This window comes from Gorilla gorilla, chromosome 13, assembly GCF_029281585.2.
Source record: "Gorilla gorilla gorilla isolate KB3781 chromosome 13, NHGRI_mGorGor1-v2.1_pri, whole genome shotgun sequence".
Taxonomy (NCBI): domain Eukaryota; kingdom Metazoa; phylum Chordata; class Mammalia; order Primates; family Hominidae; genus Gorilla; species Gorilla gorilla.
In genome coordinates this window covers 133983411-134009797 of record NC_073237.2, presented here as the reverse complement: position 1 = coordinate 134009797, position 26387 = coordinate 133983411, and the positions used below count along the sequence as shown (strand labels likewise).

The following is a 26387-nucleotide window of genomic DNA, read 5'->3' as shown; positions in this document are numbered from 1 at the left end:
CCTGGAGCTGCAGCAACAAAGCAGCGCGAGCCGTGCAGCCTGAAGCAGCAGGAATTCACAGTCTAGGCTCTGGAGGCCGGAGTCTCAGATGAAGGCGCAGGCAAGGGCCCTCAGGTGCGGACGCCTCCTCCCTGCCAGGGGCCTTGCCTGCCTCCCTGTGGTCTGCACAGCAATGGCCCTGCAAGTCTTCTGCATCAGCTTTCCCTTCTGCGGACTCCTCCTCCTCTGGGTCAGGGCCCACACCTGCTGCTTCTGAGAGCCCCTGTTTGTTAAGGATGCTCTCTGAGGTGCCGGGGTCTTCAGTCCATTGTTTTTTGGGGGGCACAGTTCAACCTGTAACGGCCCGAGGGGTTCTTCCTGCCCGCTGCACACATTCAGACCGTGGATTGCAATAAAGAAAAAAAGTTTAGGGCCGGATGCCGTGGCTCACACCTGTAATCCCAGCACTTTGGGAGGCCGAGGCGGGTGGATCACGAGGTCAGAAGATCGAGACCATCCTGGCTAACACGGTGAAACCCCGTCTCTACTAAAAATTCAAAAAAGTTAGCCAGGCGTGGTGGCGTGCACCTGTAGTCCCAGCTACTCAGGAGGCTGAGGCAGGAGAACGGCTTAAACCCGGGATGCGGAGCTTGCAGTGAACTGAGATCGCGCCACTGCACTCCAGCCTGGGTGACAGAGCAAGACTCCGTCTCAAAAAAAAAAATAGACACGGGCCGGCCAGGCCACATGTGAGATGGAGTTCGTCCTCAGATCATCTTGTCCAAAGCTCCTAGGTTAGGGGTTTTTTCAAAAGCAGTTTTGGGGGAGGGGGGCGGCGGCCAGGCGACTGGTGCTGATAATCATAGGGGTCGGAGCCGTCCACCTGCTGAGCCGCTTCTGGGGGGTCCTGATGCAGCCACGGGTGTCAGACAAGCAAAGACCCTGGAAGGCGGGCTCTGAGGGGCACCTCCGCCATGGCGGGTTCACAGGAGGCAGGCAGGGCGCGCCTGCGGCCTCGGGGTGCTGGGCTTAGTGGGGCGCGGGCTCCTCATCAGCTTTACGAAGGCGTTGATTCCGGGGCAAGGCCTGTCATGGAAACTGCAGCCTAAATGTTAAGTCAGCGCGGCCCGACGGCCCAGGAGTAACCGGGAGGGCGCCACGGGGTGCGCTAGCGCAGCTCGCTGTTGGGGTTTTTCTCACGGATAGAATTTTTGCAAAGGCGGCTTCAAACCTACGGCTCTGTCACTAACTTGCCGTCTCCAAACCTGCTTTGTGGAGGAGCGGATTTCCCGAAGCCTTCGGTCTCTACGGCCCCGCAGGGAGCAGCGCCTCTGGCGCCTGAAGCCCGCCGCGGTCAGCCGGCCGACAGGGGGCGTGGGAGCCTGGCTTCCCAGGGGCGTCCACGGAGGCCAAGGCCCGGCCGGATGTCCCGCCCCGGCACCCCGGAAGGAGTCGCGAGAGAGGCGGCCCGCGCTGACAGTGTCCCTGGGGCTCCGCGCTCGTCCGGCCGGCCCCGGCCTCGCCGCCCCGCGCAGTACCCAGCCCAGCCCCGCCGACCCGCCTCTACTGCCGGCTCCGCGCCCTTCCCCGAGGGCTGGATGATGGGCTGTTTCGCCCTGCAAACGGTGGACACCGAGCTGACCGCGGACTCGGTGGAGTGGTGCCCGCTGCAAGGCTGCAGGCACCTGCTGGCGTGCGGGACCTACCAGCTGCGGCGGCCGGAGGACCGGCCTGCCGGCCCCCAGAGCAAGGTGCGCGCGCCGCGGCTTCGGGAGGGGAGGGCGGGGCCGGCCACGAGGTTGAGGCCGAAAGGCGCACCGAATCGCCCAGGAGATGAAGAGGGGATATTGGCCCTTTGGCCAGGAGGTAGGTTAGAAACAGTTTAGAATCTTTTTTAAAAAATTGTTCTCGGCCGGGCGCAGTGGCTCACGCCTGTAATCCCAGCACTTTGGGAGGCCGAGGCGGGCGGATCACGAGGTCAGGAGATCGAGACCATCCTGGCTAACATGGTGAAACCCCGTCTCTACTAAAAAAATACAAAACAATTAGCCGGGCGTGGTGGCGGCGCCTGTAGTCCCAGCCACTCGGGAGGCTGAGGCAGGAGAATGGCGTGAACCCGGGAGGCAGAGCTTGCAGTGAGCCGAGGTCGCACCACTGCATTCCAGCCTGGGCGATAGAGCAAGACTACATCTCAAAAAAAAGAAATTACTTTTTTCTGAGACAAGGTCTTGCACTGTCACCCAGGCTGGAGTGCAGCCTCGGACTCCAGGGCTCAGGGCATCCTCCCGCCTCAACCCCCTGAGTAGCTGGCACCATAGGCACGCGCCACGGCCCCCGGCCAACTTTAAAATCTTGAGAGTAGAGCGTCTTCTATATACAGGTGTGGCCCAAGCTAATGGGTGGAATCTACAGTAAAGAGAAAGTGGGAATTATATCTTAACTTCTGGTGGGTACATATTAGGATCCAAATTGGGCACTGGAACAACAGGCGTAAGTCAGGACTGTCCCAGGCAAACTGGCTTCTGTGGTTACCCTAGCCATAGCTGGTCCCTGTTGGCCGGTTTAGAAGGAGCCTTCTCTACTGGGTCTAGGAGTGTTCACCTACTCATTAATAGACGTTTCTCCAGCTCAGAAAAGCAGAGGTTCTCCTTCCAGGCAGAATTCCACTCCTTTAGTCATGGCAAACCTTTGAGTTCCTTGGATCCCTTTTCCCATCCCTTGGGTTCCTTCGTGTCTTGGGATAATCAGAGACTACCTCTGCATTTTTTGTAGGGTGGAATGGAAGTTAAGGAGCCTCAGGTCCGTTTAGGCCGTCTCTTCCTGTACAGTTTCAATGACAACAGCTCTATTCACCCTCTGGTCGAGGTCCAAAGAAAAGATACTTCTGCAATCCTGGACATGAAATGGTATAACTGTGATAATCCCACTGGGTGTAGAATTTGTCATGAGTAGCAATCAGGGAAGCCTGATGCCTGATGCCTTCAACAAGACAGGCATTGCATCTCAACTTTGGATTTGTTTCTTTGCTGTCCCGCCTACCTTCCACCTGGGGAGTGCTTTACCTGGGGCTTATTTCCTTTGTCATGTTCCAGCCGGGGAAGTGATGGGAGTTTTCTGACTTCATAACCTGGGGCATCTTTTGTTTGAGAACACAGTTGTAGGCTCTAGCCCACTTTTGGAGCTGAGATTTAAATGCAGTGGTGTGTGGCATAATTATGTTTTGGTCAACAATGGAGCACGTATACCATGGTGGTGCCTTAACGGAATGGAGCTGCCCTATACAGGTGTACCACTTTTTATCCTTTTTAATTTTTTTTTTTTTTTTGAGGCGGGGTCTTGTTCCATTGCCCAGGCTGGAATGCAGTCACGTGATCATAGCTCACTGCAGCCTTGAACTCCTGGGCTCAAGCAATTCTCCGTCTCAGCCTCTCGAGTAGCTGAGACTTCAGACTTCAGGTAGATGCCACCATGCCCTTTTTTTTTTTTTTTGAGACGGAGTCTCACTCTGTCGCCCGTGCTGGAGTGCAGTGGCGCAGTCTCGGCTCACTGCAAGCTCCGCCTCCTGAGTTCACGCCATTCTCCTGCGTCAGCCTCCCTAAGAGCTGGGTCTACAGGCGCCCGCCACCACACCCGGCTAATTTTTTTTGTATTTTTAGTAGAGATGTGGTTTCACCATGTTAGCCAGGATGGTCTCGATCTCCTGACCTCGTGATCCGCCCGCCTCGGCCTCCCAGAGTGCCGGGATTACAGGCGTGAGCCGCGACGCCTGGCCTTACCACACCTCATTTTTGTTTGTTTGTTAGTTTGTAGAAACAGGGTCTTGCTATGTTGCTCAGGCTGGTTTCGAACTCCTTACCTCAAGTCATCCTCCTACCTCAGCTTCCCAAAGTGTTAGGGTTACAAGTGTGAGCCACCATGCCCGGCCACCTGTTTTTTATCCTTTATATTGTATTCTTACCGTATCTTTTCTATGTTTAGATATACAACCACTTCCTGTTGTGTCACACTTGCCTGCAGTAACATGCTGTAAGGTTTGTGGCATAGGAGCAGTGGGCCATACCATATAGTCAAGGTGTGTAGTAGGATGTCCCGGCTGGGTTTGCGTGGACTGCAGCCCCGTTGTTAAGGGAAGCGTGACTGTGGTTACCGGGACGCACAGTGCACGCCTGTGCTCCGGGCACATTGGTGTGCTTGTGGTGGGCCCTCTCCTCAGGTGTCACATCCCGGTGGCTGAACATGCCCTCTTGGGCTTGGCAGATGCCAGTGGATCCATACAACTGCTCCGCCTGGTGGAATCTGAGGTCAGTGACTTGCACTTGTTCTGTGGGGCAGAAGGGACCTGAATAGAGAGGGTTGGGGAGGAGGCTGTGCTGGTACAGACATTTTTCTAAAACGATCTCTCTTCAATGGTGAGCTATATATAAACATTCTAAGATAATGTGGAGTCTATTTTTAAGTTGTATTGCGTTCTACATCCAACTCCAAGAGGAAGTCACCTCATGTGTCACCAGCAGAAGGGCTGAAGTGACAGGATGTTCATTGACCTGTCAGTGGATCTGAAAGTTCTCTAAGGAGAGCCTGGGCAAGCATTCTTAGGTTGATGCTGGGGCCCAGAGTAGCAGTGAGCGTCCTGTGTGAAGATGGCATTTCTCACTGATTATTGGAAAAGCACGCGAGTCCTGTGTGAATTTTTCCGAGTTTCTCACAGTGCTCCGGAGCCATGCATTAGCAAAGTGACTTCATCTGATAGCTGTTGGGGAGGAGAACGGAGATGTCCCATAGTGGGGTGATGTAAACAGCCTGAAACCACGCCCTCACTCCGATGCAGATGCTGCAGGCGGGGCTGGGCCAACCGAGGGCCTGTGTAGGAAAGGGCCTTGCTTAAGGCAGCTTAGAGCAGTTGCCCTGTCTTAGAAAGGAGGCAAAGAGCAGCCACAGGAAAGCTGTGGGCCCAAGGGAGGAGTGCATGAACCCAGGAAAGGGCTTTGGTACAGCAGCCTGCTGGGAGCCAGGGATGGAGTTAAGCACTGGCCAGGCTGTTTAGGAAATGAAATTTATATAGATCTGCATAAAGAGCAACCATGTTCTCATGGCTGCTCGCGGCTTCTGAAGTGGAAACCAGAGGAGTTTCCCCATTGTCTCTGTCTCGGGAGGCAGGTGTTCCAGCGGCCCTGGAGGCCTGGGGTGGGAAACTGCGTGTGCCACTGTGGTCTGGAGCCTGCACAGGCGTCTCGACAGCATCTAGGAGCGCAAGGATGGCAAGGGGGTGTGAAAGGGAGGGAGACCGTGCCCCAAGATCAAGCCTGTGGGAAAGTTGTCCTGCAAGTGTGAGGAGTGTGAGCTCCAGTGTCCCCAGGTCTTCTCGGGGCCCCTAGCAGGGGTTTCAGTGTTAGGTGGAGGTGTGACTCAGTGACTGATGTACTTCATTCGCATAGGTTGTAAATGAGGGAACGATGACTTCTCTGCAGGAGAGGAAAAGTCTTTTGGGGGTTCTGGGGTGGCTACTTCCCTTTGATGGAGTTTATTCTTCTCCAGTAGAAGAGCCACGTGCTGGAGCCATTGTCCAGCCTTGCCCTGGAGGAGCAGTGTCTGGCTTTGTCCCTAGATTGGTCCACTGGGAAAACTGGAAGGTAAGGGCCAGGCTTGGTCAGGGGTCCTGAGTCTTTCTCTGAGGACCACTTCCACTTTTCAGGCTAGAGAGCTCCAGCCACCTTCAGCGAGCCGCGACTGTGCTCCTCAGCCCTGACATCATCACTGCCAGTCCTATTATGAAAAAAAGGTCCCCCATTTTAGATACATAGCGATAGTGTTTTTACCTAGAGAAGTCGACACTGGTGTCTTTGACAAGCTTAGCAGTAGTTGTGATCTTAGCCAGCCAGTCTCTTAAGGGGCATATCCGCATCCCAGGGCTGTGGAGACCGTCTCTCAGGACTTGTTTGGGAACCAGAAGAGGCTGACGAATAACGTTCTGCCAGGCTTCTTCATGGGTTCCCTGTGTCTAGGGCCGGGGACCAGCCCTTGAAGATCATCAGCAGTGACTCCACAGGGCAGCTCCACCTCCTGATGGTGAATGAGACGAGGCCCAGGCTGCAGAAAGTGGCCTCATGGCAGGCACATCAATTCGAGGCCTGGATTGCTGCTTTCAATTACTGGCATACAGAAATTGTGTATTCAGGTCAGTATTCCTCCACCGGTCACCTCTGATGGAAGGCTTGCTGAGGAAGGGGCGGAGGGAGAGGGGGAGGCCTGTGCCACAGCTGTGATTCCAGTTATGTTGGGATCTTGAAGACCTTTTATGGAAAGTGTACTATTTTTTTTTTGAAACTGAGTCTTGCTCTTTTGCCAGGCTAGAGTGCAGTGGCACGATGTTGGCTTACTGCAACCTCCACCTCCCAGGTTCAAGCAATTCTACTGCCTCAGCCTCCCAAGTAGCTGGGATTACAGGCGCCTGCCACCACACCCAGCTAATTTTTGTGTTTTTAGTAGAGACAGGGTTTCACCATGTTGGTCAGGCTGGTCTCTATCTCCTGACCTCATGATGCACCCACCTCAGCCTCCCAAAGTGTTGGGATTACAGGTGTGAGCCACTGCGCCTGGCCACTATTTTTTTTCTTTTTTGGAGAATGTACTTTCTGGGACAAAGGCTATAGTTGGCGCTCATCACTTCGCTATTCCTTTTTTTTTTTTTTTTTGAGACAGAGTCTCACTCTGTTGCCCAGGCTGGAGTGCAGTGATGCCATCTCAGCTCACTGCAAGCTCCGCCTCCTGGGTTCACGCCATTCTCCTGCCTCAGCCTCCTGAGTAGCTGGGACTACAGGCACCCGCCACCATGTCCAGCTAATTTCTTGTAGTTTTTTTTTTTAGAGAGATGGGGTTTCACCGTGTTAGCCAGGATGGTCTCGATCTCCTGACCTTGTGATCCTCCCGCCTCGGCCTCCCAAAGTGCTGGGATTACAGGTGTGAGCCACTGCACCCAGCCCACTTAGCTATTCTTTTTTTTTTTTTTTTTTTTGAGATGGAGTCTTGCTCTGTTGCCTAGGCTGGAGTGCAGTGGCACGATCTCGGCTCACTGCAAGCTCCGCCTCCCAGGTTCACGCCATTCTCCTGCCTCAGCCTCCCGAGTAACTGGGACTACAGGTGCCCGCCACCACGCCCGGCTAATTTTTTGTATTTTTAGTAGAGACGGGGTTTCACCGTGTTAGCCAGGGTGGTCTTGATCTCCTGACCTCGTGATCCACTCGCCTCGGCCTCCCAAAGTGCTGGGATTACAGGTCTGAGCCACCGCGCCCGCCCACTTATTCTTTAGAGAGCAAAGTATAGCTTGCCTCAGGCAGTGCAGGGTCTTGGGTGGTGTTGGCCAGGGTGTTGGAGGAGCAGGCACCTGTGGGCAGAGACATCCTGCCTCCCTGATATGCTCGGTGTCAGATCCTTTATGCTTTTACTGGAAGTACAGTTTCTGTGCTTTTTGCCTGATACCTGTGGATTCAATAGTGACTTCGCCGTGTTGGATTTCAGGTTTGTCTGCACCCTTTTTGGATATAGTTTATCTTCCAGAAATAAAGGAAGCATGAGAGAAATAAGATTCCTTTCCAGGTCTTGTGAATGGTTTGCATTTGGGGCATGCTGATGTGGGAGTGAGAAATTAACAACTGGTGTTTCCAGGAAGGAGGTAGCTTTGGCTAGCATGTCTTTCCCAGGTAGAGATAACTCATGGCAGGTGAGAGGGGCGGGTCTCTGAGAAAAGACAGAAGAGGAGCTGCTGAATTTGCAAATAGCCGAAGAAAAGATCTGACCCTTCCCTGCTGCTACCCATCTGGGCCACTGTCTCATCTAGTTTGTTACAGCAGAGCAGCAAGTGATGGCCCTGCCTTCATTCCTGACTGTTCCAGTCTCCACACAGTAGCCAGAGCAAGTGTTTTAAAAACACACACACTTTATCGCGTCTCACTCATTGTTAGAACCCCTCACAGTTCCTGTTTCATTGAGGATAAAATCCAAAATAGTGATGCGATTACCCAAGGCCTGTGGAATCTGGTCCACGCCTGCTTCTCCAGCCTTGTTTTGGCTCCTCTGCTCTCAGTCACCTTTTCCTGAAATAGTCCACATTCCCTCAGTCTCAGGGTTTCGTCACGGGATGTTTCCTTCATGGGTGAATTCTGCTTTTCTGATATGCTCAGCTTAAAATCTTGTCCTTAGAAGACTGACGCAGAGCAGCTGTCCTTCCACCCCAGGCAGGCCTGACCTCTGCCGTGGCTCACGCTGCCTCTGCTTGTCCGAGTGACGAGCATGTGTGTAAGGTGGCATTCTTATTTGTGTTGCTCGTTGTCACAGCCTTGAACTGTCTGAGAGCCATAAAGATCTCATTTCTCAAGGTCTCTCCTTGGATTGGTTCTTCTACCTTGAGCTAATTCAGAGCAAAGTTACTGTAGGGCAATTATTGAATAATTCTGGACTGATTCATTCTTTCAACAAATGCTATGTGCTGAGCCCTAGTCTAGGTGATTAGAATACTTTAGCAAACTAAACAGACAAAAGTCCTGCTTTCTTTTTTAAGTTTTATTATTTTTATTTATTTATTTATTTTGAGATGGAATTTCGCTCTTATTGCCCAGGCTGGAGTGCAGTGGTGCAATCTTGGCTCATTGCAACCTCCACCTCCTGGGTTCAAGTGATTCTCCTGCCTCAGCCTCCTGAGTAGTTGGGATTATAGGCACCTGCCGCCATGCCCGGCTAATTTTTGTATTTTTAGTAGAGATGGGGTTTTACCATGTTGCCCAGGCTGGTCTCGAATGCCTAGGCTCAAGCGATCTACCTGCCTCAGCCTCCCAGTGTTGGGATTATAGGCGTCAGCCACTGCACTCAGCCTTCTTAAAAAAATTATTTATATAGGCCAGGCGCGGTGGCTCACACCTGTAATCCCAGCACTTTAGGAGGCCAAGGTGGGCGGATCACGAGGTCAGCAGATCAAGACCATCCTGGCCAACGTGGTGAAACCCCATCTCTACTAAAATACAAAAAATTAGCCGGGCATGGTGGCAGGCGCCTGTAGTCCCAACTACTCGGGAGGCTGAGACAGTGGAATTGCTTGAACCCGGGAGGCAGAGGTTGCAGTGAGCCGAGATCGCACCACTGCACTCCAGCCTGGCGAGAGAGCAAGGCTCTGTCTCAAAAAAAAAAAAAATTTACTTATATAAATACATTTTGAGGATGGGGTGGGTGGTTCACGTCTTGCTGTGTCACCCAAGCTGGAGTGCAATGGCGTGATCACAGGTCATGGCAGCCTTAACCTCCCAGGGTCAAGCGATCCTCCTGCCTCAGCCTTATGAGTAGGTGGGACTACAGGTGTGAGTTACCACACCTGGCTGATTTTCACATAAAAGTCCCTGCTTTCACCCAGCTTACATTCTGTGGCGGGGAGACAGACAGTAAACACAAGGCATAATATGTAATAGGGAAGAAGACTGCATGGCCTGTCAGGGGCAATGAGTGCTTTGGAAAGAAGGTAGAAGGAGGTGAGGGGACCAAGGGTGCTGGGAGCAGGTGCAGATTATACTGTTGGAGAGCACGGTCAGGGTGGGCAGTGGTCCTAAGGCAGGAGTGGCCCTGCTCTGGCAGAAGAGTAGCCAGTAGCCAGCATGGTTAGGATGACCTGAGGCAGTAGCGGAATAGAAGAGGGTGAAATCAGAGGTAATGGGCCAGGGCACAGGGCCGTGCAGGCTCCAGGAAGGACTTTGTTTCCTACTCAGAATGAAATGGGAGCTGTTGCAGGATGTTGAGCAGAGGAATGACAGATTGTGACTTGCATTTTAAAATTTGCGATGACCTCTTTGGTGAATGTGAGTCTAGACCACAAGAGGGAGGGACACAGCCTGGAGACTTGACATTGGGCAGGTGATGAGACAGCCCAGAGCAGGTTTGGAGTAGTGGAGGTGAGGACCAGTGGTTGGGTTCTGGATAGAAGTGAAGGTAGATCCAGTCAGATTTCCTGATGGAATGGATGTGTGGGGCATGAGAGAGTGGAGAGACTCATGTATAAAGAAGCCTTTGCCTACTCTATACAAATTTGCCACAGAATGGCAGCTCATACTTGAGGCTCATCTGCAGGCTTCATGCCTAGGTCAGCTGATTCCGCTGGTTCATTTAACTGTAGGTCATGTTCACCGTGTATCCGTAGTGTCTATTATGAGGGTCCATAGTGTGTGTTCAGCAAGTACCTATTTGACGGGTGATGGGTGGGTGGGTGGGTGGTGGGTGGGAGGGCGTGTGGGTGGATGGATGGATGGATGGTGGGTGGATGAGTGAGTGGGTGGGTGTGTGGTGGATGGATGGTGGATTTTTGGGTGGTGGTGGTGGTGGCGTGGATAGATGGTGAGTGACTGGATAGATGGATGGTGGATTGTTGGATGGATGGATGGATGGATGGATGGATCGTGGGTGGATGGATGGATTTTTGGATGGTGGGTGGTGGGTGGTGGGTCGTGGATGGTGGATGGATGGTGGATTGTTGGATGGATGGATGGTGGGTGAGTGGCTGGCTGGCTTGATAGATGGGGGGTGGATGGATGGGTTTTTGGGTGGTGGGTGGTGGGTGGATGGATGGTGGGTGGATGGATGGAAGGTGGGAGGGCGGGTGGGTTGATGGATGGTGGATTGTTGGATGGAAGGTGGGAGGGCGGGTGGGTTGATGGATGGGGGATTGTTGGATGGAAGGTGGGAGGGCGGGTGGGTGGATGGATGGTGGATTGTTGGATGGAAGGTGGGAGGGCGGGTGGGTGGATGGATGGTAGATTGTTGGATGGAAGGTGGGAGGGCGGGTGGGTGGATGGATGGTGGATTGTTGGATGGATGGATGGATGGTGGGTGAGTGACTGGCTGGCCGGCTGGATGGATGGTGGGTGGATGGATGGATTTTTGGATGCTGGGTGGTGGGTGGTGGATGGATGGTGGATTGGTGGATGGATGGTGGGTGGATGGATGGAAGGTGGGTGGGGGATGGGTGGGGGCATGGGTGGATGGATGGTGGAATTTTGGATGGGGTGGGGTTGGGGGGTGGATAGATGGTGAGATGGATGGAAGGTGGGTGGGTAGTGGGAGCTGGATGATGCAGGGGTGGGTGATGTGGTCAGGCCTAGACGTTTTCCTTCTGCTCTCCTTCACTCTCCCTGTGGGCCCTGCTCTTGAGCTTCCCTTCCTTCAGGTGCTACCATTCACCCCATGTCTGTGTTGCTTTTCTTGGAAGATTGGTTGTGGTTCAGTGTACCAACTCCTCTCTTCTCCCATCCTTTTCGTTCCCCTAAACAAGTGCTTTAAGATGACAGAGGGCACCTTCCTTTCAGGTGCATGGTGTGGAGTCCTTGTGCTCGCTGCCTCCTCTGTGCAGTTTCTGTTCAGGGCTCTGATCTGGCAACTCTTGTTCTTAGAAGCCAGGGCTTTATTCACTGGAGCCCTTAGCAAAGGCAGTTTAGCCCCTAGGACCTAGTAACGGCCCCTGTGAACAATGGTCGCCTGCACCTGATGGCCTTCAGGACCCCTTCAGTTTCCATTTCCTCCCTTCTGTTCCTGCAGGCTTCTTTCTGTTCCGTCCGTCTTTCCCCTCCTGTTTCCAGTCTCTAGAGAGTCAAGGCACACTGATGACTTTCCTGGGGGTTGTTTCTGGGACCTCCTGTTGAGGTGGCAACCTAAGACTCCCCCAGCAAAGTCACCAGGGGAACTTCCTCACAGACAGAGTCACCCAGGGGAGCTTCCTCACAGACAGTCACCCAGGGGAGCTTCCTCACAGACAGTCACCCAGGGGAGCTTCCTCACAGACAGAGTCACCCAGGGGAGCTTCCTCACGCACAGAGTCACCCAGGGGAGCTTCCTCACACACAGAGTCACCCAGGGGAGCTTCCTCACACACAGAGTCACCCAGGGGAGCTTCCTCACGCACAGAGTCACCCAGGGGAGCTTCCTCACACACAGAGTCACCCAGGGGAGCTTCCTCACGCACAGAGTCACCCAGGGGAGCTTCCTCACGCACAGAGTCACCCAGGGGAGCTTCCTCACGCACAGAGTCACCCAGGGGAGCTTCCTCACACACAGAGTCACCCAGGGGAGCTTCCTCACAGACAGTCACCCAGGGGAGCTTCCTCACAGACAGAGTCACCCAGGGGAGCTTCCTCACAGACAGTCACCCAGGGGAGCTTCCTCACAGACAGAGTCACCCAGGGGAGCTTCCTCACGCACAGAGTCACCCAGGGGAGCTTCCTCACACACAGAGTCACCCAGGGGAGCTTCCTCACAGACAGTCACCCAGGGGAGCTTCCTCACACACAGAGTCACCCAGGGGAACTTCCTCACACACAGAGTCACCCAGGGGAGCTTCCTCACAGACAGAGTCACCCAGGGGAGCTTCCTCACAGACAGAGTCACCCAGGGGAGCTTCCTCACAGACAGAGTCACCCAGGGGAGCTTCCTCACAGACAGAGTCACCCAGGGGAGCTTCCTCACAGACAGAGTCACCCAGGGGAGCTTCCTCACAGACAGAGTCACCCAGGGGAGCTTCCTCACAGACAGTCACCCAGGGGAGCTTCCTCACAGACAGTCACCCAGGGGAGCTTCCTCACAGACAGAGTCACCCAGGGGAACTTCCTCACAGACAGAGTCACCCAGGGGAGCTTCCTCACACACAGAGTCACCCAGGGGAGCTTCCTCACAGACAGTCACCCAGGGGAGCTTCCTCACACACAGAGTCACCCAGGGGAGCTTCCTCACACACAGAGTCACCCAGGGGAGCTTCCTCACAGACAGTCACCCAGGGGAGCTTCCTCACAGACAGTCACCCAGGGGAGCTTCCTCACAGACAGAGTCACCCAGGGGAGCTTCCTCACACACAGAGTCACCCAGGGGAACTTCCTCACAGACAGTCACCCAGGGGAGCTTCCTCACAGACAGAGTCACCCAGGGGAGCTTCCTCACACACAGAGTCACCCAGGGGAGCTTCCTCACACACAGAGTCACCCAGGGGAGCTTCCTCACACACAGAGTCACCCAGGGGAGCTTCCTCACAGACAGAGTCACCCAGGGGAGCTTCCTCACACACAGAGTCACCCAGGGGAGCTTCCTCACACACAGAGTCACCCAGGGGAGCTTCCTCACGCACAGAGTCACCCAGGGGAGCTTCCTCACACACAGAGTCACCCAGGGGAGCTTCCTCACAGACAGTCACCCAGGGGAGCTTCCTCACACACAGAGTCACCCAGGGGAGCTTCCTCACAGACAGAGTCACCCAGGGGAGCTTCCTCACACACAGAGTCACCCAGGGGAGCTTCCTCACACACAGAGTCACCCAGGGGAGCTTCCTCACGCACAGAGTCACCCAGGGGAGCTTCCTCACACACAGAGTCACCCAGGGGAGCTTCCTCACAGACAGTCACCCAGGGGAGCTTCCTCACGCACAGAGTCACCCAGGGGAGCTTCCTCACAGACAGTCACCCAGGGGAGCTTCCTCACAGACAGAGTCACCCAGGGGAGCTTCCTCACAGACAGAGTCACCCAGGGGAGCTTCCTCACAGACACAGTCACCCAGGGGAGCTTCCTCACAGACAGTCACCCAGGGGAGCTTCCTCACGCACAGAGTCACCCAGGGGAGCTTCCTCACACACAGAGTCACCCAGGGGAGCTTCCTCACAGACAGAGTCACCCAGGGGAGCTTCCTCACAGACAGAGTCACCCAGGGGAGCTTCCTCACAGACAGAGTCACCCAGGGGAGCTTCCTCACAGACAGAGTCACCCAGGGGAACTTCCTCACAGACAGAGTCACCCAGAGGAGCTTCCTCACAGACAGAGTCACCCAGGGGAGCTTCCTCACACACAGAGTCACCCAGGGGAGCTTCCTCACAGACAGTCACCCAGGGGAGCTTCCTCACAGACAGTCACCCAGGGGAGCTTCCTCACAGACAGAGTCACCCAGGGGAGCTTCCTCACAGACAGAGTCACCCAGGGGAGCTTCCTCACAGACAGAGTCACCCAGGGGAGCTTCCTCACAGACAGTCACCCAGGGGAGCTTCCTCACAGACAGAGTCACCCAGGGGAGCTTCCTCACAGACAGTCACCCAGGGGAGCTTCCTCACAGACAGAGTCACCCAGGGGAGCTTCCTCACACACAGAGTCACCCAGGGGAGCTTCCTCACACACAGAGTCACCCAGGGGAGCTTCCTCACAGACAGTCACCCAGGGGAGCTTCCTCACACACAGTCACCCAGGGGAGCTTCCTCACAGACAGAGTCACCCAGGGGAGCTTCCTCACAGACAGAGTCACCCAGGGGAGCTTCCTCACAGACAGAGTCACCCAGGGGAGCTTCCTCACACACAGAGTCACCCAGGGGAGCTTCCTCACACACAGAGTCACCCAGGGGAGCTTCCTCACACACAGAGTCACCCAGGGGAGCTTCCTCACACACAGAGTCACCCAGGGGAGCTTCCTCACAGACAGAGTCACCCAGGGGAGCTTCCTCACAGACAGAGTCACCCAGGGGAGCTTCCTCACAGACACAGTCACCCAGGGGAACTTCCTCACACACAGAGTCACCCAGGGGAGCTTCCTCACACACAGAGTCACCCAGGGGAGCTTCCTCACACACAGAGTCACCCAGGGGAGCTTCCTCACAGACAGTCACCCAGGGGAGCTTCCTCACAGACAGTCACCCAGGGGAGCTTCCTCACACACAGAGTCACCCAGGGGAGCTTCCTCACAGACAGTCACCCAGGGGAGCTTCCTCACAGACACAGTCACCCAGGGGAGCTTCCTCACAGACAGAGTCACCCAGGGGAGCTTCCTCACAGACACAGTCACCCAGGGGAGCTTCCTCACAGACAGAGTCACCCAGGGGAGCTTCCTCACACACAGAGTCACCCAGGGGAGCTTCCTCACAGACAGAGTCACCCAGGGGAGCTTCCTCACGCACAGAGTCACCCAGGGGAGCTTCCTCACAGACAGAGTCACCCAGGGGAGCTTCCTCACACACAGAGTCACCCAGGGGAGCTTCCTCACAGACAGAGTCACCCAGGGGAACTTCCTCACACACAGAGTCACCCAGGGGAGCTTCCTCACAGACAGTCACCCAGGGGAGCTTCCTCACACACAGAGTCACCCAGGGGAGCTTCCTCACACACAGAGTCACCCAGGGGAACTTCCTCACAGACAGTCACCCACGGGAGCTTCCTCACAGACAGAGTCACCCAGGGGAGCTTCCTCACAGACAGTCACCCAGGGGAGCTTCCTCACAGACAGAGTCACCCAGGGGAGCTTCCTCACAGACAGTCACCCAGGGGAGCTTCCTCACAGACAGAGTCACCCAGGGGAGCTTCCTCGCGCACAGAGTCACCCAGGGGAGCTTCCTCACAGACAGAGTCACCCAGGGGAGCTTCCTCACAGACATCAACGGCCTCACTGAGAACGCTCATTTCCTGTCATTGGTGGTGTTGATGCTTCTCTGTCTCTACACAGGGGGCGACGATGGCCTTCTGAGGGGCTGGGACACCAGGGTACCCGGCCAATTTCTCTTCACCAGCAAAAGGTAACTAACTGCCCAAGGGCCAGCTGTCGGTGCCCACACCAGCCCTCCCGTTCCCTGGGTCACCAGCTCTCCCGTTCCCTGGGTCACCAGCCCTCCCATTTCCTGGGTCACCAGCCCTCCCGTTCCCTGGGTCACCAGCCCTCCCGTTCCCTGGGTGGGTCTATGTGCTGGACACTGGTTCAGAAGCCGCCTCTGCTTGCAGACACACCATGGGTGTGTGCAGCATCCAGAGCAGCCCTCATCGGGAGCACATCCTGGCCACGGGAAGGTGAGTCCCCAGGAGGCTCTCGGGCCCTTCTCGTCTCTTTCGCTGCCTTTCCTCCTGGGAAGGTGAGTCCCCGGGGGGCTCCTGGGCCCTTCTTCCCTCTTTCGCTGCCTTTCCTCCTGGCACCATTGCAGCATTTCGTCTGCCAGTGCTTCGCCGGAGTGTAGGTATATGGGTTTGGGAAAGGGGACTTTGTCCTCGAGGGATGCATGGGACAGGCCTCTGGGAGACGTTCTTTGCCCCCCAGGGGCCTTGTGGAACAGGTGAGCCTGGGCTTTCCTTACATGCCTCCTGTGGTTGGTTGGTTTCAGCTATGATGAACACATCGTACTGTGGGACACACGAAACATGAAGCAGCCGTTGGCAGACACGCCCGTGCAGGGTGGGGTATGGAGAATCAAGTGGCACCCTTTCCACCACCACCTGCTCCTGGCCGCCTGCATGCACAGTGGATTTAAGATCCTCAACTGCCAAAAGGCAATGGGTGAGTGGGGACCCGTGGCTGCTGGGCCTCAGGGCAGGGCACCAGTTCCCTGCCCCCTCGCTCTGCTGGGCTCTTCCCTCAGCTCCCTGCTCCCTTGCTCTGCTGGGCTTTTCCCTCAGCTTTTACACACTCCCAGCGTCGCGCCCTAGACTTGGTCGTGATCCATAACTGTCCCAGCTCCAGAATCTCTGCTCTCTAACCACAGTTTTCCCTGGTTTCCCAGCTCCGTCATTCCGGTGCCTCCTGCATTTTGGCAGACCTCTGACCCCACTGGGACCTCTAGTCTGGAGGCTTGGCCACCCATCACTCCCATAACCATCCTTGTCTGTGCTCTCCCATGCTCCTCCTGCCTGTGGTCAGCTGGGACTCTGTGGTCTGCTGCCCCCTGTGAGCTCACACTCCATTCCCTTCATCCCTTTCTCACACTCTGGGCAGAACCCAGTGTTTTTTTGTTGGGAACAAGCACCTCTGATTCTGGTTGAGCCGGAGAACGTGGCTGGAATCAGCTGTCCACGTTGTGTTCTAGTAGGTCCCTGGGATTCCTGGTGATCTGTAACATTTTTCTAGGCAGTAATCCCCCACCGTCAGAACTGGTTCACATTTTCTTCTCTCTGCTCAAACCTGCAGGACCTCCTCTTCCCTCCTGACTCGCAGCTCATGATCTCTCCTCTTTCGCTTCTTCTCTCTCCCCTCACTCCAAAAATAAGCAATCACAAAACCAGCTCATCTTCCCACCATTAAGCCCACCAGCCTCTCGGGCCACCCACATGCTCTCTGCCCTCTGCAGCGGTGGGTGACCCACACCTGTTCCCAAGGCCAGTTTCTTCTCTGCACTGGATTGTACTCAAGGACTTGATTGACTCGATTTCCACATGGTATTACTTTTTTTTTTTTTTTTTTTGAGACGGAGTCTTGCTCTGTCACCCAGGCTGGAGTGCAGTGGTGCGATCTCGGCTCACCACAGCCTTCGCCTCCTGGGTTCTAGTGATTCTCCTGCCGCAGCCTCCCAAGTAGCTGGGATTACAGGCACCCACCACCATGCCCGGCTGATTTTTATAGTTTTAGAAGAGATTGGGGGTTCACCATGTTGGTCAGGCTGGTCTGGAACTCCTGACCTCGTGATCCGCCTGCCTTGGCCTCCCAAAGTGTTAGGATTACAGGCGTGAGCCACCGTGCCTGGCCTGTATTCCTCTGTTTTTTGCATCTTTAGTTTCTCCATCTCTTCTGTATTGTTTCTGTTAGTTCCATGAATGTGCTTTGTATTTCTCATCGTTTTTTGTTTTGTTTTGAGATGGGGTCTTGCTCTGTCACCCAGGCTGGAGTGTGGTGGTGCAATTGTAGCTCACTGCAGCCTTAACCTCCTGGGGCTCAAACCATCCTCCCATCTCAGCCTCCTGAGTAGCTGGGAACCCCATGCCAAGCCATAATATTTCTTGTATTAAAACAATTTGAGATCTTTTTTTTTTTTTTGAGATGGAGTCTTGCTCTGTCACCCAGAATGGCGTACAGTGGTGTGATCTCGGCTTACTGCAACCTCTGCTTCCTGGCTTCAAGCAATTCTCCTGCCTCAGCCTCCAGAGTAGCTGGGATCACAGGCTTGTGCCACCACGCCCGGCTAATTTTTGTATTTTTAGTAGAGACGGGGTTTCACCACGTTGGCCAGGCTGGTCTTGAACTCCTGACCTCAGGTGATCCGCCCGCCTTGGCCTCCCAAAGTACAGGCATGAGCCACCGTGCCCAGCCCCTGGGCTCAAACCATCCTTCCACCTCAGCCTCCCGAGTAGCTGGGACCACCATGCCCAGCCATAATATTTCTCATCTTAAAACAATTTGAGGTCTTTTTTCTTTATTAATGGTGATACATTTTCCTCTGAGCACTGCTTTTGCTGCAACCCATACATTTTGGTATGTTTTATTTTTATTTTCATTCATCTCAAGGTACTTTCTAATTTCCCATGTGGTTTTTTTCTTCGACCATTGGTTATTTATGAGTGTGTTGTTTAATTTACATGTTTTTAAGTGCCCACATTTCTTTCTGTTACCAATTTCTAATGTTATTCCATTGTGCATTCCTGTTGAATTTACTGAGATTTGTTTTGTGGCCTAGAGTGTGGTCTCTGCTGGGGAGTGCCCCTGTGCACTTGCGGACGTGTGTTCTGCTGCCGTTGGCTGGAGTGCCCTGTAGGTGCCTGTGAGGTCTCGGCTTTATAATGTTCAGATCTTCTGGTTCCTTACTGAATCTCCTGTCTGGGCAATATTGAAAGTGGTCTATTGGCTGGGCACGGTGGCTCACGCCTGTAATCCCAGCACTTTGGGAGGCCGAGGTGAGCAGATCACAAGGTCAGGAGATCGAGACCATCCTGGCTAACATGGTGAAACCCCGTGTCTACTAAAAATATAAAAAATTAGCCAGGCGCTGTGGTGGGCGCCTGTAGTCCCAGCTACTTGGGAGGCTGAGGCAGGAGAATGGCGTGAACCCAGGAGGCGGAGCTTGCAGTGAGCCGAGATTGTGCCACTGCACTCCAGCCTGGGAGACAGAGCGAGACTCCATCTCAAAAAAAAAAAAAAAAAGTGGGCTATTGTTACCTCCAACTCTAACTGTAGAATTATGTATTTCCAGCCTCGTTTCCATCAGTTTTTACTTCACGTATTTTGGGGATCTTTTTTATGTATGTTTATAATTCTGGTATCTTCCAGATGTGCTGACCCTTTTATCAATGTAAAGTGTCTGTCTTTAAATCTAGTAACATTTTTTGTTTTAAAGTCAGTTTTGTCTGGCATTGGTAAAGTCACTTCAGTGTGGCGTGATGCATCGTTTTCATTCTCTTTCAGTTCACACCTCTGAGTCTGAGGCGAGTCTTTGGTATGGGGTCATGCTTTTTTTTTTTTTTTTTTTTTTTTTTTGAGATGGAGTCTCGCTCTGTCACCCAGGCTGGAATGCAGTGGCGCTATCTCGGCTCACTGCAACCTCCACCTTCCGGGTTCACGCCATTCTCCTGCCTCAGCCTCCCGAGTAGCTGGGAATACAGGCACCTGCCACCACGCCCGGCTAATTTTTGTATTTTTAGTGGAGACGAGGTTTCACCATGTTGGCCAGGGGTCGTGCATTTTTGCCAGGAAACCTGTGAAAGTGGCGCTGTGCCCTCCTTAGTTCCTCACATCAAGGGCCTGTGATGCCACATTGTTCCATTTTTGTGAAATTTGGTCACTTTGTTAAGGTGGTGTTTGCCCCAGTCCCTTCACTGAAGAGATACTATTTTCCTCTTTGGGATTAATCAGTAATCTGTGGTGAGAATCTTTGAACCTGTGTCAATAACTCCCTTTTCAGACTTTTACGCAATTCAGAGACAATTGGTGCTTGAATAAATTATGGTAATGGCAAAATGGTGATTTTCTTTTTTTTTCTTTTTTTCTTTTTTTTTTTTTTGAGATGGGGTCTTGCTCTGTTGCCCTGGCTGGAGTGCAGTGGCACGATCTCGGCCCACTGCAACCTCCGCCTCCCGGGTTCAAGCAATTCTCCTGCCTCAGCCTCCTGAGTAGCTGGGACTACAGGTGCCCACCACCACACCCAGCAAATTTTTTTTTTTTTTTGAGACGGAGTCTCACTGTGTCACCCAGGCTGGAGGGCAGTGGTGGGATCTTGGCTCACTGCAAGCTCCGCCTCCCGGGTTCACGCCATTCTCTTGCCTCAGCCTCCCGAGCAGCTGGAACTACAAGCGCCCACCACCACACCTGGCTAATTTTTTTTGTATTTTTAGCAGAGACGGGGTTTCACTGTGTTAGCCAGGATGGTCTCGATCTCCTGACCTCGTGATCCGCCCGCCTCGGCCTCCCAAAGTGCTGGGATTACAGGCGTGAGCCACTGTGCCTGGCTAATTTTTTGTATTTTTATTAGAGACAGCGTTTCGCCGTGTTAGCCAGGATGGTCTTGATCTCCTGACTTTGTGATCTGCCTGCCTCGGCCTCCCAAAGTACTGGGATTACAGGTATGAGCCACCACGCCTGGCCATCTCTTCCCATTCTTAATGGCATTTTTTCCTACTCAGAACACAGCATTAACATATTATTTTTCTGTCCTTGCCCCCACCTGTTTTTTCCTAAGTCTCAGCTCACAATTGACTATTTGTTGTGCTCCCATCCATCCTGGGGACAGCCGTTCCCAGCCACCGCCTGTTTGGATAGAGCTTGCCTCCTGATAGAGGCTTAGGAGAGGCCCTTGGTGGTGTTTCCTAGACTTCTGAATGCTTGATACTTTTCTCTGTAGCTTTGATAATTGAAGGAGAACTTGCCCATTAATCCCTTGACTTGCATCTCCTTTGCTTGAGTTTCTTAAACACACTCCAGCACTGTCTGTTGGGCACACACTGGGTCTCCTGCCTTTTAACTGCTTTTGTAAAAATTGTGATAAAAGTTATGTAACATAAAATGCATGATTTTAGCCACTTTAAGTGTGCAATTTAGTGCAGGGACCAGCCCCACAGGGTTGGTGGGCTTCTCCCTGTGTGCGGCGATGAGAGAGTGTAGAAATAAAGACACAAGACAGAGATAAAAGAAAAGACAGCTGGGCCCGGGGGACCACTACCACCAATGCGCGGAGACCGGTAGTGGCCCCGAATGTCTGGCTGCACTGTTATTTATTGGATACAAAGCAAAAGGGGCAGGGTAAAGAGTGTGAGTCATCTCCAATGATAGGTAAGGTCACGTGGGTCACGTGTCCACTGGACAGGGGGCCCTTCCCTGCCTGGCAGCCGAGGCAGAGAGGGAGAGGAGAGAGAGAGAAAGACAGCTGACGCTGTTATTTCTGCATATCAGAGACTTTTACTACTTTCACTAATTGACTACTGCTATCTAGAAGGCAGAGCCAGGTGTACAGGATGGAACATGAAGGCGGACAAGGAGCGTGACCACTGAAGCACAGCATCGCAGGGAGACGGTTAGGCCTCCGGATAACTGCGGGCGGGTCTGACTGATGTCAGGCCCTCCACAAGAGGTGGAGGAGCAGAGTCTTCTCTAAACTCCCCCGGGGAAAGGGAGACTCCCTTTCCCCGTCTGCTAAGTAGCGGGTGTTTTTCCTTGATACTTTTCGCTACCGCTAGACCATGGTCCGCCTGGCAACGGGCGTCTTCCCAGACGCTGGCATCACCGCTAGACCAAGGAGCCCTCTGGTGGCCCTGTCCGGGCGTAACAGAAGGCTCGCACTCTTGTCTTCTGGTCACTCCTCACTATGTCCCCTCAGCTCCTATCTCTGTATGGCCTGGTTTTTCCTAGGTTATGATTGTAGAGCGAGGATTATTATAATATTGGGATAAAGAGTAATTACTACCAACTAGTGATTAATGATATATATAATCATTATCTAAGATCTATATCTGGTATAACTATTCTTGTTTTATATTTTATTATACTGGAACAGCTCGTGTCCTCTGTCTCTTGCCTCGGTGCCTGGGTGGCTTGTCGCCCACAATTTAGTGGTATTAAAGACATTCAAGGCCGGGCGCAGTGGCTCACGCCTGTAATCCCAGCACTTTGGGAGGCTGAGGCGGGTGGATTGCCTGAGGTCAGGTGCCTGTAGTCCCAGCTACTTGGGAGGCTGAGTCAGGAGAATCGGTTGAACCTGGGAGGCGGAGGTTGCAGTGAGCCAAGATCACGCCACTGCACTCCAGCCTGGCGACAGAGTGACACTCCGTCTCAAAAAAACAAAATAAAAGAAGACATTCAAAATACTGTGCAATCATCACTGCTACTTATTTTCAAAACTTTTCCATCACCCCAAACATCCCTCCCCCAGCCTCTATAACCTCCGTTTACTCTGTCTATGGGGATTTGCCTTTTCTAGATATTTCATGGAAGTAGAATCGTGTGTCTTTATATCCGGCTTCTTTACATAGCTTAACGTTTTCAAGGTTCACCCCTGTTGGAGCGTGTGTCAGAATTCTCTTTTTAAGAAGGTAGTGATGGACCACATTTTGTCTGTTCATCCTCTGATGGACATTTGGGTTGTTGTCACCTTTTGGCTATGGTGAGTTTTTAGTTTTTTTTTTTAAAGAGAGGGTCTTGTGTCCTGTCACCCAGGCTGGAGCGCAGTGGTGGAGTCAGAGCTCACTGCAGCCTGGACGACCTGGACACAAGCAGCCCTCCTGCCTCAACTCAGTCCTCAGTGTCGGGATTACAGGCTTGAGCCACTGTATCCGGCCTTCAGTTCTTAAAGTTGAAGAGGTGAACTAAGACAGGTCTGAGACTTCAACATTCCAGGCCAGTTTTGTCAGGTACTCTGTATAGGGCTTTTTTTCTTTTTCTTTCTTTTTTGAGACGGAGTCTTGCTCTGTCTCCCAGGCTGGAATACAATGGCACAATCTCAGCTCACTGCAACCCCCACCTTCCGGGTTCAAGCAACTCTCCTGCTGCAGCCTCCAGAGTAGCTGGGATTACAGGTGTGTGCCACTACGCCTGGCTAATTTTTGTATTTTTTAGTAGAGACGAGGTTTTACCATGTTGGTCAGGCTGGTCTTGAACTCCTGACATCAGGTGATCCACCCGCCTCGGCCTCCCAAAGTGTTAGGATTACAGGCGTGAGCCGCTGTGCCCGGCTGGCCTTTTTCATAACTTTATTTATGTATTTTTTTGAGACAGAGTCTTGCTCTGTCGCCCAGGCTGGAGTGCAGTGGGGTGATCTCAGCTTACTGCAACCTCCACCTCACAGGTTCAGGGGCTTCTCCTGCCTCAGGCTCCTGTGTAGCTGGGACTACAGGCATGCACCATCACGCCTGGCTAATTTTTGTGCTTTTAGTAGAGACGGGGTTTCACCATGTTTCCCAGGCTGCTCTCAAATTACTGCCCTCATGTGATCCACCTGCCTCGGCCTCCCAAAGTGCTGGAATTACAGGCGTGAGCCACTGCACCCAGCCTGTATCTTTAATTTAAACAATTTTTTTTTTTGAGACAGAGTCTTGCTCTTTCACCCAGGCTGGAGTGCAGTGGCACGATCTTGGCTCATGCAACCTCCACCTCCCAGGTTCAAGCAATTATGCTGCCTCAGCCTCACGAGTAGCTGGTACTACAGGTGCATGCCACCACACCCAGCTAGATTTGTATTTTTAATAGACACGGGTTTTCACCATGTTGACCAGGATGGTCTAGATCTCTTGACCTTGTGATCCACCCGCCTTGGCTTCCCAAAGTGCTGGGATTACAGGTGTGAGCCACCGCACCCGGCCTAATATTAAAACAATTTGTATTGTCTGGGTGCGGTGGCTGACACTCGCAGTCACAGCACTCTGGGAGGGGCGGGTGGATTGCTTGAGCCGGGAGTTCAAGAGTAGCCTGGACAACATAGTGAGACTCCGTGGCCACAAAAAATAGAAAAAACTAGGGGGCATGATGGTTGCAGCTACTCAGGAGGTGAGGCAGGAAGACAGAGCCCAGGTCAGTGCACTCCAGCCTATGCGACAGAGTGAGATCCTGTCTTGAAAATAAAAAGAGGGAGGAAACGTTGGCCTGTGGCTAATCAGAAAGGGCCTCCCATTCTTGGGGTCACAACAGTGTCTTCCGTCCACTCATTCGCTGTCTTTTTCCCAGGCTGTGGCTCTCTGAGGGCTTAGACTCTGCCTTGTTACCTTTTCCTAAGCTGTAGAAGAGGTCCTGCTGGCCCGAGTGGATGTGTTGAGCGATGGCTGGATGAAAGACTAGCGGAGGTCCTGCCTGCCCTGTGACGCTACCTCCCAAGGGACAGTAACGGCCTCCCCAGGGGCTTGCTCCCGAGGGTCGCCCCACACATGCTGCTCGAGGGCCCCTGTGGCTGTCTCTGAACGTTCAGCATCTCACTCCTCCTCGGAGCCACCTCTGCCCAGTTGAAGCCCTGGGCCCAGGGTTGGGCCTCCCCGGCCCAGGCCCATACAACCTCGGCACGTTTTGTAATCCAGTGCGGTCCTGTTCTGCCCTCAGCCCTTCTTCATCAGCACTCATTCTGGTTCTGATTCCGGTCACTGCTGGCATCAATCCCTGTACTTCAGAGGTAGCGATGGCAGCCCTTTCAGAGCCCAAGTGGCCACCCAGCCTTGCAGCCCCTGGCTCACCTTCCACTTGCTCTCCGCAACTGCCCCTGCCAGCCCTGGCCTTGCCTCCTGGACTCCAGATCGCCTCGGGTTTGGCCACGCCTCGTCATTCCCTCTGTTGCTGTGTGCTCTGGGAGGCGGTTGTGGCCTCTTTCCAGTTGCCGTAGCAACTTCTATAAAGAAACTGCTCACTTAACCTTGTCAGTGGCTCCTTTCCAAGCCAAAATCCAGACTCTGAAACAGGGCGTGCCAGACCCTGCATGCTTGGGACGCTCCAGCCCACTGTCACTCACTGACAGTGCCATGGCCGCCTGTTTGTGGTTCCCCGTGCGAGCCTTGGACTTTCTCACCTCTGCTGTACACATGCTGCCTGTTCCTCAGACATCCCCTTCCTTCCCAGCTGTGGCTAAAACTCCTTTGTTCTTTGGTTTTAAGTGTTAACTGAGGTCTTTCCCCCTCTCTGGCTTTTGCCGTATTCTTCACCATCAAGTGAGGTTCTGTAGCCCCACTTGATGCTTCTCTTGGAGGCACACAGGCGTGTGCACTGCAAGATGACGGTCTGTTTCTTCTCCAACATCTGCCCAGGTCTTGCTGGTTCCTTTGCATGACACAACGGCTCCTCAGGAAACACTTGCTGACCTGTGAGGGGCTGTTCTTGGTGGAGTCTCCCTGTCAGGCTTGACAGGTTGGGGAGAGGCTCTGGGTGATGTTGTGTTTCCTGGGTTCTCCCATCTCTCACTCCAGAGGAGACGCAGGAGGCGACAGTCCTGACATCTCACACATTGCCCGACTCGCTGGTGTATGGAGCCGACTGGTCCTGGCTGCTCTTCCGTTCTCTGCAGCGGGCCCCCTCGTGGTCCTTTCCTAGCAACCTAGGAACCAAGACGGCGGACCTGAAGGATGCAAGCGAGTTGCCAACACCCTGTCATGAATGCAGAGAGGATAACGATGGGGAGGGCCATGCCAGACCCCAGAGTGGAATGAAGCCACTCACAGAGGGCATGAGGAAGAATGGCACCTGGCTGCAGGCTACAGCAGCCACCACACGTGACTGTGGCGTGAACCCAGAAGAAGCAGACTCAGCCTTCAGCCTTCTGGCCACCTGCTCCTTCTATGACCATGCGCTCCACCTCTGGGAGTGGGAGGGGAACTGAGCTTGAAATCATGAAGCCCCTTCCCACAAGGAAACCAGGAGGGAGACTGCGAGTGAGTGCCCGGGACCACCTCATCAGAGATGCTTACTGCAGCCCTGCAGGTGCCTGTGCACTGATGGAGTCCACAGTGTAGTCAGAAAAGCTGTTGACTTCTCTTAAATCAACTTCCCTGCTGGGCCCCTGAAAGTGGACTGGGTGGTTCTGTCTGGCAGAGAGTGGGGAAAAGACGCGGTTTCCAGCTTGCAGATTTGTTAAGTTTCTCAGGCAGATTTTGACTTTCAGCCTTTCATACTTGTTTAAGCAACTATTTATATTAAATGAAGTTTTTTGAAAAACACGAGTTTATAACATGTTTAAAATGAACATTTTATGCCTCATCATGGCACCAGAAATGCTTGTATAGATTGAGCACAGCCAGTCCAAAAATCCAAAATCCCAAAACTTTTGGAAAATCCCACAGCTGAACTCATGTGACGGGTTGCATATATTATTAAAAATACTGAGCACAGTCACAGCGGCCTGTAATCCCAGCACTTTGGGAGGGGCTGAGGCAGGAGGATTGCTTGAGGCCTGGAGTTCAAGACCAGCCTGGGCAACATAGCAAAACCCAGTCTCTATAAAAAGTAAAACAAAAATTAGCCAGGTGTGGTGCATGTGCCTATGGTCCCAGCCACTTGGGAGGCTGAGGCAGGAGGATTGTTGAGCCCAGGAGGTCGAGGCTGCAGTGAGCCAGGGGCAACAGAGCAAGACTCTTATCTCTAAAAATTAAATAATAAAAATATTGTATAAACAATAATTGAGGACAACCAGTTACAGATTCGTTCCTTCTCTCACAGCTTCATTTGACTAGCCTAAAAAACATATATATTGTATAAAACTACCCTCAGGCTATGTGTA

General features: G+C 53.3%; 1 protein-coding gene across 9 annotated transcripts; it reads left to right on the top strand.

Moving 5' to 3' along the window:
• Window positions 1–1378: 1378 nt before the first annotated feature.
• DPH7 (diphthamide biosynthesis 7) lies at window positions 1379–25825 on the top strand. Of its 9 annotated transcripts, none has more exons than XM_055350298.2 (9): window positions 1413–1730; window positions 2752–2885; window positions 4193–4280; window positions 5518–5609; window positions 5982–6154; window positions 15467–15536; window positions 15739–15804; window positions 16113–16285; window positions 23861–25825. In XM_055350298.2, the coding sequence occupies exons 1-9, from the start codon at window positions 1578–1580 to the stop codon at window positions 23881–23883; spliced, it is 972 nt and encodes a 323-aa protein (XP_055206273.2). In that variant the 5' UTR covers window positions 1413–1577; the 3' UTR covers window positions 23884–25825. The 9 variants fall into 9 exon arrangements, with proteins under 9 accessions (XP_055206275.2, XP_055206273.2, XP_055206270.2 ...); XM_055350295.2 differs by having other exon boundaries at window positions 1415–1730; window positions 23910–25825; XM_055350292.2 differs by having other exon boundaries at window positions 1417–1730; window positions 25081–25825.
• Window positions 25826–26387: the final 562 nt, after the last annotated feature.

What these genes read in the sequence shown, in the direction of transcription:
- DPH7 (XM_055350292.2), top strand. Translation starts at nt 1,578, where the DNA reads ATGATGGGCTGTTTCGCCCTGCAAACGGTGGACACCGAGCTGACCGCG. An exon ending in TTTCTCTTCACCAGCAAAAG is followed by an intron (nt 15,537 to 15,738) that starts GTAACTAACTGC and finishes CTCTGCTTGCAG; the next exon opens with ACACACCATGGGTGTGTGCA. An exon ending in CACATCCTGGCCACGGGAAG is followed by an intron (nt 15,805 to 16,112) that starts GTGAGTCCCCAG and finishes GGTTGGTTTCAG; the next exon opens with CTATGATGAACACATCGTAC.